The sequence below is a fragment of the Cheilinus undulatus genome, linkage group 16 (genome assembly GCF_018320785.1).
Source record: "Cheilinus undulatus linkage group 16, ASM1832078v1, whole genome shotgun sequence".
Lineage (NCBI taxonomy): Eukaryota > Metazoa > Chordata > Actinopteri > Labriformes > Labridae > Cheilinus > Cheilinus undulatus.
Genome location: NC_054880.1, coordinates 13797179 through 13810688, shown reverse-complemented (window position 1 = coordinate 13810688; position 13510 = coordinate 13797179). Strand labels below are relative to the sequence as shown.

At 41.9% G+C, this 13510-nt stretch overlaps 1 protein-coding gene across 1 annotated transcript; it reads left to right on the top strand.

The window, feature by feature from the left end:
- The first annotated feature begins 611 nt into the window (after positions 1–611).
- si:dkeyp-92c9.2 (uncharacterized protein LOC571482 homolog) lies at positions 612–10200 on the top strand. The gene is made up of 2 exons (XM_041810022.1): positions 612–1065; positions 4011–10200. The coding sequence occupies exon 2, from the start codon at positions 4183–4185 to the stop codon at positions 5164–5166; it is 984 nt and encodes a 327-aa protein (XP_041665956.1). The 5' UTR covers positions 612–1065; positions 4011–4182; the 3' UTR covers positions 5167–10200.
- Positions 10201–13510: the final 3310 nt, after the last annotated feature.

Sequence of the window (13510 nt, the reverse complement as noted above, 5' to 3'; positions counted from 1 at the left end):
TCCAGACACAGGTGTCTTATACTACAATGACTTGAGATGCATTCACTGCACTCAGGTGATCCCCATTTCACTGACTGTGAGACTGCTAACACCAGTTGGCTGGACCTCTGTTGAATCAGGTCAGTCACTTTAAAGGCAGTGAATATTTATGCAGTCACTTATTTTACATGCCATATTTTTAGTTATATGAAATTATTTCATAGAGATCTGTTTTCACTTTGACATTAAAGATATTTTTTTTGTTAAGAGAGCCAAATTATTTATACCATTCCATTCAGTTTACATTATGATTATTATTGTTATGCTATTCATTCATTCGTTTATTTATAGGTATTAATTTATTCTCAATAACCCTTTATCAATAACTAAATACAGTCTGTATGTCTATAAAGTCTGTTTAAATAATCTGTTACTGGTTTAACAGAGTTTATTAGACTGATTTTATTATTATTATTATTATTATTATTATTATTCGTGTGAGTGCGTGTGTGTGTGTCAGGCTGCAGCTGATCCCCGCGAGGAGGAGTCAGTGTTGCTGTGGGGGGCGGTGTGGGTGTTTATGTGTGTGTGATGAGGCTCTGCGTGCTCACTGGCTGCTCAGCCCTCGGTGAGTGAGGAGCGCGTGCAGAGGTCGGACTGCAGGGACCGAGCTCCGGTCAGCGCGCGGAGACCCGGGAGAGAGCGGAACAGACTTAACGGCTCGGGGCTGAGAGATGGAGAGTATCGAAAGGACTCAGACTCTGTGAAAGTTTGATAAACGGACATGGAAACGCCAACAAAAAGACATTTCATCCGTTAACTTGAAGAAACATTCAACAACATTCATCACTCCATCCGCGCGCGGTTTAAAGGTGGAGCGGAGGATGACACCTGCAGCCCGCCTCGCGAGGACACACGCGTGGATCCAGACCTGAGGAGAGAGTCAGAACCTGTGCAAGAGTGACTTTCTGCCTCTCATAGATCTCCAGATTTCTCTCTGTCCTGACATTTATCGCCTGTGGCTGCAAACGAGGCTTTTATGTTTGCATCCAAGCAAACTGAAAAAACATCGTCCTGGACTCACAGGTGAGCCTTGTGAAGACGAATCAATAGCCTATACCACTGATCAATAGGCTTTAACACTGCTGTCTGTATTTGATTGATCATTTGAAACATGGGTTGGATGCTGCATGTGATCTCAAACAGTAGCTTTTAACAGAAGGTCACCCAGAGGGAGAAAAAGTCCTTTTTATAGTTTAAATCCAGGAATTTCCACAAGTTTCAGTGAGGCAGAGCTCATTGATTAAATCAGTTGATTAACCCTTTCTAATCCAGTTTAACCAGCACTATTCTGCTGAAAGGTCAGAACAATTGACTCATTCAGCACTGACTGCTTTAAATCCTCACTAGTTTCTCTTTTATGAGCGGTTACTGAGAATCCTGGTTATTCCAATGCCTGTTTACAAAAACATGAACACGTCCAGGCTGATGACTGTCTATAAGATCATCAGATGTGACTTGATTTTTGATCAGAGATCTGGATGATGAGTTTTAATGTTACCATATTTTTGGCTGATTCCTCAAAGCCAGTTTTAACTGTGACAGCTATTTTGGATTTAGTTTTAATCTTAAAATTTAAGTTAAAATGCTTTTCAGCTTTATTGACAATAAAGTCCAACAGCTTCCTGGATGAAACTAGCTGGTTAGACTTGTCATACTTGGGAAAAAAAATGAACATTTAGTCGACAGAATAAACTCTGGATTGAATGTTTGCAGGTGCAGCAAGCAGGATGCTTCAAAAACCAGATAACGTTCAAGAAAAAGGTGCACAAAGATAATTCTCACAGTGCCTTGCAGTGGTGGAGAAGAGGGTATAGCCTTGCCGCATTTGCAAGTGGCTGATCCAGCAAAAGATAGCCATTCTGTGTCATTAATAGCCACGCATGACCATCTAGCATATTAACTCAACCTATGAGTTTCAGCTGAGGATCCTCTACCATGGATCTGTTTTGCGCAAAACTCCCTCCTCTGTCCATTTCTACTGCCTTTAGTGAACTTAGCGTTCATTTTTCAACAAAACATGGTTTAAATGTGGAAAAACTGATTTATGATAATGTATAAGACATGAATTATAATATTATCTATATTATTTTAAGATATGCTTTAGTCACAATCTGGGGCAACAGCACTACATTACCCACAATCCTTGAGTGTCACAGCAATTTCTCTGATTGATGGAGCAGCACATTTCAGCTGCCAGCTGTTACAAGTGAAGTTAACAGTCAGCTAACTTTTCAGTGAACAGTTTATTTTTTATTGTCTGTTTCTCTTGCATTTAACTACCATGACTGTAAAAAACTGTTTACACAAAAGCCACCCCTGGCTCCACCTATGACAAAGGTGTCCAAGCTTTTTCCACTGAGGGCCACATGTGGAAATATATAAGGATGGTGGGGCCACTTTGATATCCACAAAGCGAGGTGTATGCTATTAATCAAGTCAGAAGCAGAATAAAGGAGGAGCCGGGGCGGAGGAGGGTTGCAAGAGCAGATTGCAAAGAGAGTTACACAGCTTGGCCAGGCAAGAGTAGTTTAAATGAGAGCATGGGAGCGACTGGCCAATAGCGTGCAAGAGCAACTCAGCTGGCCGTCAGCTGATGAGGGCTTGCATGAGATCAGCTGATCGGGGAAGACCTTGACTCAGTGGCATGCCTGAACTAATGCTAAACGCTTGATTTAACGGCTGACAAGGAAAACAGACAATCAGTTTCAGGGTTTCGGGGATGCCAATCAGATTCCAGTGGGCCCTAGCTACCACTGGTTCCTCCCCTGGAATATTATTGATACTGCTATTTGCTGCCAAAACTCATCAGGGAGTTAGAAAGCAAGATATTTTGAATGCCAATATTTAACCGAGTTGTCCCAGTTAAGTCACAAAAACGCATCAATAAATTCTTCTAGTTCAGATGTTTGTTTCTAGAATTTGTTGTGGGCCAATTAAAATTGGATTGCAGGCCACATTTGGCCCCTGCACCTTTGTTTGGACACCCCTGGCTTATGATATCAATACATGAATATGCTTCCTGGATGTGTAGCATTTCAAGCTACCTGGTTATTATATAACTCCTGAGCCTGGCACTAATTAGCTTTAGAGTAGATTGCGATCAAAATTGTTGCAGGGTTTTATCATTGGTTACATGATTGGACATTACTGTCCTGGTCCAGTAGGCCTTACCACATCATTAAATTACAAATATGAATGCTCTAACTATTTAAAGAAGAGGGGGTTGCATTTTGAAACAGAAAACAATTAATATAATGTTTATTTTTGTTGCTTTAATAAGTTAGAATGAGTAATTGATTGTTAAAAAATAGGTAATCTTTGCTAAATTTAGTATGGGCTATGTCGTTGATTACCTCCATGGGCCTCTCCATGGCTCCAGGCCTCTATTCCCCCCTTATGAGCAGCCTTGAACATAGGCCAAGAGAACTACATGATTATGCAGTTTGAGTTTCACTTTTCTAAGCAGTGTTGGGGTAATTGTGTCACAAAGCAACAAAACTTTTTCATCACCTTTACCATCCCCACAAATAAGATTTTACAGAGGAAAATGCACAAATTAAAGTAGCTGTTTTCAGATGTTTTAGCTTTAAATTGTTACTTTTTGTCCAGAAATTGATCAGTATGATCAATCTTTATTATTATTGCTATAAAACCCACAAGAGGCCATTTAGCAGCTCTTGTTTGTGGCAGATAAAACATGGAAATGTAAGAAAAATACATAATAAAAATATAGAACTGTTAAAAACACAGCAGTAAAAGGCATTGTAGTCCAAAAACACCAAAATTGGCAGACTAGTTCATGCTTTTTGTTGACAAGAAGGACATAATTATGCTTAGGAAGGCACAGGAATTGAAGGATTATAGTTAGCAAGGTGTAATTTATAGTATATTGCCATCTAAATTTGCTTGCACATATGTATTTTGCAGTGCTTTTCTCTAAATCCTCTCTCTGTGTTTTCATGTCGCAGGTTTCCGCTGTGCTCGTCTTGTCATGTCTGCACTGCTCATCTCTTCCTCCATATTCCCCGTTGAGACTACACATCTTCTGGATACTGAAAAATAAAGACAGCTTTGCCTCTGACCCACCCTCCGCTCTACTACAGCAGTAAGGCAGTGTAATCTCTGGAGCTCTGACTCACCATGGGCACTGTACTATCCCTGTCTCCCGGCTCCCGGAAATCAGGCTACTATGACAACAGGCCGGGCTCGCTCAGCCACTACCCGAGCTTCAGCAGCCGCTCCCTTAACAGTCAGAAAGACCGCGGGCTGAAGAGGGGTCAGTCCATCTTCCTGCCTGCACTCACATGGAAACGGCTCGTGGCCTCCACGAAGAAGAAGGGCAACTCCAAGAAAGGCTCTGTGACCTTTGTGGACCCTCTGAACAACAACAATAACATTAACATCTACCAGAAGGACCCTTTGTTGCACCTTAACAGAGAGAATGTGAAGAAGTCGCTGTCATGTGCCAACCTGTCCAGCTACGAGGGCCCAGCGGGTCTGGGTTTGGGGCTCAGCTATGGGCTTGGGTTGGGTCAGGGGCATGGATTTGGCTACAGCAAGTCACAGCAGCTTTCCTCTGTGAAGAAAGTCCCGCAAGGTACTGTTACCTCGTCCCCAAAGCGTGTCATCGTTCAGGCGTCCACCAGTGAGCTACTGCGCTGCCTTGGCGAGTTCCTGTGCTGTCGCTGCTACCGCCTAAAGCACCTCTCTCCAGCTGATCCTGTGCTCTGGCTACGAGCCGTGGACCGCTCATTGCTGCTTCAAGGCTGGCAGGACCAAGCTTTTGTTACGCCAGCAAATGTGGTCTTCGTCTACATGCTGTGCCGAGACGTCGTTGACGGCGACCTGGTGGCGTCAGAGCATGAGCTGCAGGCCATCCTTCTCACCTGCCTCTACTTGTCCTATTCCTACATGGGCAACGAGATCTCCTACCCGCTTAAGCCCTTCCTGGTGGAGGCGGGAAAGGAGGCTTTCTGGGACCGGTGCCTCGCCATCATCGATGCCACCAGCGCCAAGATGCTGCGAATCAATGCAGATCCGCACTTTTTTACGCAAGTATTCGCTGAACTCAAGAGTGAAGGCAGCTGTAGCCCTCAGGACTATAGTCGAGTGCTGGATCGGTGAGAGTTTGAGCTGATCCTTGCTGACCGCATGCCTTTTTGTACTCTCATTGCACAAGACACATAAATTTGTCTCAGATTCTTGGTTCCCTTTTTCTTCTTTTGCAGTTCTGAAGAGGCACTGAAGGCCTATCTTGAGCGTTGTATTGAATCTTTCCACGTCCCTATCATCCCCAGATAGAAAGGAATTAAACCCCTCCCTACTACCGGTGTTTTCTTTCATCATTGGCAAACAGAGGCCTACAGTTGTCCCTCTTCTTCTTAGTTTACTCAAACTGGGGAACCATTTGGTCCACCTGTCCCCTCTGACCCCCCTGCTCCCAGTCATCCCAGCTGCCCTTTAAAATCAGACACCCTAGCATCCTTACCCAGCCATCTGAATGTCATCAGTCAAGATATTAAAAAAGAGATCAGCCATCAAGGAATTTTCACAGTGAACATCAGAGAGGATACACAGAAGAATAAACTGTGGCATAGACAGTATAATCCACCAAGTCCCCGTTCTATTCCTGAACAATATAAGGAGAAATCTTGACATCCGCTGCTGGCTAAGCCCTTTGTGCCAGCAGTGAAAAGTGACTCAGACTGATGGGAACAGCTGAGGAGGTCCATGTAAGGTCCCGCTGGTCCTGCTGAGCGCTGTGTGACCACCAAAGCAGGACGCACAGGCCGTGTTCGAGGAGCCTTTTGAGGGTCGTCTCGCCTGAGGGGACAGTTGCTGTTTTTTATCGTAACTCACTCAAACCTGCCAGCGGACTGTTTCTATTTTATCTAATCTCTGGAGAGTTTCCTGGTGGAAGCAGAGCACGGATTTAAGATTGACATGTTTTTGTGTGTGAGCGTATGCATTGTGCAGAGTGGACTGCAGCCAGGGTCATCAGCTGTTTACTCCCTCCTTTGTTCCCTGTGTCTTGTTGACAGGGCACCCACAGTCGGGGTATTAATGAGATTAGCCGATTACTGCTGCCCCTCCCCTCCTTCAACCTCTGCCCCCTTCCTAGTCCACTCAGCAGCCCTGCAGAGCTCCAGTGGCTTATCCAGGTCAGGCCGGACTGTAAACACACACACATTTAAGTACCTTGTGGTGTGTGCTTTATTCTCCTCAGTGCATGAATGCAACCTTGTTTGATGCACGTGTGCAGCGCCGCAGTTCAAGAAAGAGGCAGGAGAGCACTCAGAGAGATGTCGGCACAGGCGTAGCAGATGAATGTGATTGAATGGGTTTGTTTTTGTTGTTTCTGAATTTGCCCCATTTCCTCATCGGTCACCTGCATATTCTCATCTGCAACAAGAGGCTTTGTTTCCTCTCTTATCCCTCCTAAAACTCCTGTGCTTTGCTAAATTTGTTCCCCTGAATGAGTCATTGGCATCTGTGCTTGAATGCTTTTAATCTCTATTTGTCCAAGTGTGTGCACATCAGATGTGGCAACAGATGAACCAAGAGTCTCTGCTGTTACACTGGAAAATATTTGGAGTAGATAAGATTAAGGATTCTTTCCTCAGTCAGAATTCCTTTGTCATCTAAAGGTCGCAGTTTGGATAAACTTACCTGTAGTAGAGGAAGCTCAAATGATCTGCTTTATGTGCATGTAAGAGCTACAAATACCATTTATTTATGTTGAGTTACACCTTTTAAATAGGACTTTAAAAGCTTTTTGGTTGAAGAATCTCAAAAAAATGTCTATTCTGAATATTCAACAGTCAGTCCTATAGGATGGAGTATTGTATTAGCCTATTTACATTGTGGCATTTTACATATAATGTTGACTAGTGTCTAACTTGTAGTAGTTTTTGTTCAAACAACTTAAATCTGCTCATCTTGCTTCCCTCAGTTTTTCTCAACACACAGATGCACACTAATCTTAAAATTAGAGATAAATGATAATTGTAATTGATCATTTTGATCTAAGTATTGATCAGAATAATTCTAACTATCATTTTGGCCAAAATTGTGCAGATATAGATTCCAATACACTACTGTTTATTGCATCTGTTATAGAGTAGCAAAGCAGAAAGGTTTTCAGGTATATAATTTTGTGAGGATAGCAACATTAATGGTCACTGAACCCCTCCTAGCTGCTCAGCAACAGGCTGCTCATCTCTGCCCTTGCCCACTGTGTGCGGATTGGGTCCCGAAGTCTGAATATGTCGCCACTTTTAACGGCTTTTCTCCTTCAAATTTAAAAGTCATCCATGAAATGACAACAGTGATTTAAGATGGCATGTAAATACTACTGTTAAATTTTATAAAAGGGCGAGTAAGTGACAGAAGAGGGTGGAGCAAGGCTGTACTGTCACATTGTGATGCTAGCAGACTATAACATTTATCTAAAGTAGCAAAATATCACAAAATTAGCTATTCAGTTCACATTTAAAACTGAATATTTGAGAGGGGCCTGGCTACAGACTAAATATCAAAAACCCCTTCTTGCAGACCACTACTGTGAGATTTTTCAGGATGGAACTGACATTATTTGGTTTCCTTGTGAGAGGACACCATTCTTAGCATTGTTAGCATTGTTAGCATTAGCAAATGCTAAGATTGCAACACTGGCTATCTAATTAACATTTCTTCCTAAGCTAACGTAGCTACGTTAGCTTCAGCTTTAGCTAGTAAGCTTTAGGAAACATAGCTAAAAGTAGCTACGTTAGCTATGCAGGTAACTGCTACATAGCTAACATAGCTAATGTAGCTAAAGCTATTGCTAATAAAGCTACATTAGTTTCAGCTGATACAGTTATATCAGCAATGTAGCTAATGTAGCTTTAGCTACATTAGCTACATTACCTGTTTAAATTGTTATTGTTGCATCATTAGCTTTATTCTTTGCTACATTTGCTACGTTTGAGTGTCTTCATTAATTTTTTTCTGTAAGCAGACTGTTTAATCTGCTTTATTAAACATTTTAATAAGGTTTCTTTGACTTTTTAGCTTTTTGTATCCAAACCATCTGATTTTATTTTGAAAGGTTTAACCTGTATTTCCATCCTGACAGAGGTGATGTACTGCAGTAGAGCTCTGCAAAAGGGGTAATCTAAGAGCTAGACTGTCTTGGAGTATTTTGTCAATAGATTTTTAAATAGTTAAGAACAGAATAATTAGTCGCATGTCATTCATGTGAGATTTTATGATTTAGAAGACATTTGGGTCTTCCCAAGCCAGTCGGCTGCTTATGCTAACTCAGCATGTTCAGTGTACGGAGTCTGATCAAACAACACCTATTAAAGACTTAAAGCATTGATACAGGGTCAGAAGTCAGCAGATATAAAGAATATGAATTACTGAGGTTATATTTTTATATCTGACTCATATTAGAGGGATGTTTCAGGCAGAACCCTGGTCTAGTTATTGAAATCTGAATGGGGTAAGAACAAAACATATCAGAAGCAAAAATTGGAGAAAAAGCCAATCCTTTTAAAACCTCTTTAAACTTGTCTTGTGACCCCCTTTCCCAGATCCTGGTTTAAAGAGGGATGCTTCTGGTTCAGGAAGCTACAAGCCAAACCCATGGCTGCTTCACTTCCACCAGGATGTGCCGTCCACAATAGCATGTGGCAAAGCCTTAATCTTATTGTGTTTGGGCATCTGGAGATTTTGGTGCTCCACTTTCCTCCCCCTATTGGTCGTCTCTTTAGCACTCTCTGCTGTGACTTATTAGTGCATGGTCTACCATAACACCATGTAATAAAAGATATCCGTATGGGATCTGATTTAAGGCACACTTGTGCACGAAAAATTCCCCTCCTTTGGTAATCCAGTCCTAATCCCAGCACCCAATTAAACAGAGAGAAGTAGGAGGAATGAAAACGTGAGGAAATACGTAAACAGTTCAGAATCCGATAAGATTGGGTCTCACATTTCTCGCATAGTTTTGGCCGGCATTGAGCCTTCAAATCCTGCTCTAAGAAAGTGGAGGCCTCAGAGACGTAAAGCTCAGCCCTGCTGCCTTCTCCAGCTCAGCCAAGTTTATCCGAGTCAAGCCTGCCTCTGTGCCCGCCTCAGGGACCTCGCATGAGCTCACACCATTCAAGCAGAGAGGAGCGACAGCGGTGATTCACGCCCAAAGAGCCTCTTTTTCTTTAACCATGACTGGCAGCCATTTTGGGCTCGTTGTTATGGTCAGGACAGCTCTCTCGCTCTCTCTGGTCTGGCTCCGGCTTTCACAAGGACACTTGTGTCTTGACTCACCCCCTCCTCCCTCCCTCCAGCCCCCTATATCCACTCACACTCAGCTGTTGTTCCCTGGCTGTTTCATTAGATTTGACACCCCACACCCGCCAGCCATTGTCAGGACGAGGAAGGGCAGGATGGGATGGTTTGTTGGCAGCGTGTTGGTTGTGTTTCTGTGTGGATGTGGGTCAAAGCTAAGGCCAACAACTGCTTCCACCATGCCTCTCTGTTAAACCTGGACATTAATTCAATCAGAAGACAAAGTACAACATATCAAGTGATGCTGATATGGGACAAATAATGACCAATTTACACCAAGTTCTCTTTAAGAAAGCCAACAAAGATCTGATTCATCACAGGCAGAGGCGCAGAGGAATCCCGCTCATTGAAGCCTAATTGAATTTAAACATAATCCGACAAATGTGACACGGTTTGTTCTCCACAGCGAAAGCAACTGTCCCCTTTTTTCCACATTGGTCCAATCACTCGCACGGCTGGATCACATAGCTTTTCCTCTGAGAGTGGAGCGGCTTCCAAGTCAATCAACTCATGACTCGATCGCAGCTCTAATTCTGTTCATCCAATCAAACTCCTCTGAGCTCTTTCACCGAATCCGACACACGATGCCTGCGACATCTCTTTGGATGATTTACAACTATTGTTACATACAAACTGATCGACTGGGGAATCTTGGACAAGACCTTGAAGGACAACAAGTGAAAACTGGACATTTATCTGTGGATGGGACCGTCAAGCGGGACTCTGACGACTCTGTTTAACAGGATGGGCCTTAGACCGGCTTTGTTATGGACACTTTTGGACTAGAGTGAACAATGTGATAAAAGATTGAATGGATAGGTCTGGTGATACTGTGTATTTTTCTTATTGTCAAACATTATCATTCATTCATCTTTTATTTAAATCCTCTGAAAATGAGGAAGAACTACATGTTGAGGCACACTAAACAACAATAAAGACAAATAAAATCAATTTAAGGGTGAAACCATTAATAAAGACAGGATTAGGCACCTTAATAGAAGGTTAAGGGCAGGACTAAAGGATTAAACTGAATTCTAAGTATTAAGAGCAAAGCATGGTGCAAAAGTATCTAAGGCACCCTGGGAAAACTTTTTAAATTAAGGTATGATTATCAAATAATTGGACTACAAAGACAAGTATTGACAAGTGTGATCAAGTATTGTTTTACTTAAAGATTCTAATGTGTTCTATCAACTCAGAAAAATGGAGCTGAAAAAGCTATTCTGGGTTTTTAAGTTGGCACAACTCATTTTTAGCAGCCTTTCACTGTTCAGTCCTACAGTGCAGGAGTTACACCAATAAAGTGATGACGACAAACATCTGTATTCGCAATTTGCTAATTTTCCATTGTAAATATCTGCAAAAGCGTCCAGTGTTTGGACTGCTGTAGAACAGCGGATCTCAACTGGTCTAGCCTCAAGACCCACCAGTCCGCCTTACGACAAATCGGACCCAAATTTCCAAAAATATTCAACAATGCATGTTTATTTTAATAAATAATGTTGCAGTTTAAAGCATGATTGGACCAAAATACATGATATGGAAAAAGAAAAGGGACAAATCTGTAAAGTTTTATACCCTCTTTCCCCATTATTATGTGAAAATGTTTGCCAATTTTTCAGAGTTCTTGAGAAATTACTTCATTTTCATGGGAAAAGTAACTTTTTCATTGTAAGAAAATATGACTGATTGGTTGAAATATTGATCAAACATTTAAATTTACCCAATTTCACAGTAAAACAGAGTATTATAATAATAAGGACTTGAGGACTTTTGCTACCTTTTTTTTTTTTATACAGACGCCTAGTTGCGACCCACTGAAAACTTTTCCATGACCCACTTTTGGGTCCCACCCACCTGTTGAGAACCACTGCTCTAGAGCACAGACAATCCAGGCTTTGACCAGACTTTCAGATCAGCCTTAGTCAGCACTTTAACATGATGTTAAAAGGCTGATTTTTGTGTCAGTTCTACTAAAACTTTACTCTAAAATAAATGTGAACAACTGAAACTGTATTAAACTGAATTTCTTGAGAGTGACGAACACCTTGACCCATGGGCGTAGCACAGGGGGGGAAAGGGTACTGATTACCCGAGCCCACAGTAGGGAGGGCCCTTTGGGAGCCTGAAATGAAAAGTATGAAATTTTTTTTTCTTATATTAATTAGTGTCATTATTGAATCAAAAGCAACTAAATTAATTGGTCAAAAGGCAGAAATTTGTATCAAATAGAGTGAAATAAAATGCCAGGGGGCCTGCTCCTCCCTCAAAAATGTCCACATGGTACAGTCCAGCACTGCAAAATAATGCAATTAAATGTAATTTAACCACTGTAAAAATATTGCTCATAAATCCAGAAATTAAGGTTCAAAATAAATTTAAATGCATAGATATTTGTAAAAATTACACATTTATGCTTGGCTAGATGGTCAAGGGGAATCCTGTGTGATATTCTTTCCTAGGGCCCAAAATCCCTAGCTACGACCCTGCCTCAATCAGCTCCAAACTGGAAGATACAATACTACCACACTGAGTCAGACTGCTTCCATTCATAAATCCACTGTGCCCTGATACTAGACGGACAAGTTGTCCAGTCAAATGTCCTAATTAAGCCACAGCCATAGCTTGATTTAACTGAACATCTGAAACTGCTGACTGACAATAAGAAAAATATGAAATATACCAAGCCCTTCCTTTAAGCCCCACAGCTCTGTGAGTTGTGTTAAGTTATTAGAGTATGCTGCTGCTGCTGCTGACGGTCAGTGTGAGATTTAAACGGACACCTCAGACTGAACATGTAAATACGTGGGTGTTTTTGAGCCGTTCAGAATGAAAAATACAAACAAAAAGAAAAACTCTTGCTGTGTAGTAGCATGCATGCCAGCCAGGTAGATTAGAAATGTTTCCTTTTTTTTTACTTCTGCTTTTTGTTTGATTTTTATATGTGATGTTTGAAATGAAATACAGTTTCTTTGGTAACTTAAAAATGGATCTCAATGGAGTGTTTCTTCATAGGAAACAGTATTAAAGTCTCTTCTGTCTGCAGATGTAACTATCATCTTAACGGTGACCCGTTCATGTTTAGTATCAATAGAGACGAAGTTATAAATAATCAATGTCCTTTTCTCAAGCTTGATACTGAAATAGCGAAGCATGTGAGCACAATTATAACTGAACATCCTTTATTTTAAACTCATCACTGCTCAGTTTGCTCATTTATGTGGTCATGACGCATCACTTTCTGCAACAAATATCGCAGTGTGCATCAATAGTTTTTCTCTTCGGTGTACCAGCTGGTGACACAACGGCGGCCATTGTTGATGTAGCGTTTGGCGCAGGCGGCTCCGGCTCGGCCCTGCGTCCTCACTGATAGTAGCCTCAGATGTTACAACCTCTTCTTTCATTGCAACATTTCACGTCACATCAACACTGGACAGATGTTAAACAGAGATTAATATATAACTGTAAAGTCTGAGCAGGTTTCTGGTTTGTTCCCCTCCTGAGCCAGCGTTGTTGACTCCAAACGAGGCGGCACATCACCTCCAGTGACTTTTGTAAAGCCACTAAAATGTGCCGCTAATACTCTTGATAGTAAAACTTGAAAAACAAATATGACGGCTTCATTTTTCATGTTTTGTTTCCTTTTTTCATGACGATGATGATGTTTACTTTGTTGATTATTTAATAAAGTATTGAGCTGGAATCCAGGTCTGCTGTTTTCATGTTTGACTAAGAGGCTCACACACTTCACTAAAACAGCCTTTGTTCCCCCCAAATGAAAAACTCCCCGTCTGTCGGCCAACTAACCAAAGACTGGCAGTAAATTCACGTGGGACATAAAATAGTTTAATGCGCAGCCACACAATAGCCCGCCACTGCAGATGGCCTTTTGGCTTCCTGTCAGCAGGGCGGGGGCTGCGCTCCATCTGAGCGTGTCTCTGCAGTCAATCACCCCCCTCTCTGCTGAAACCACAGGTGGAAACTCTGTGATGCTGCCTCGGCTCAGCAACGCTCTCCTCTCAGGATGACAAACTTCAGAGGGAAGAGAGTTGGTGGAATAAACAAAGGAAAGAGAGCAGGTTTTATGTTCAGCAAGCTTGGGGAATATTTTGGTTATTTGGCTTCAATAACCCCAAAA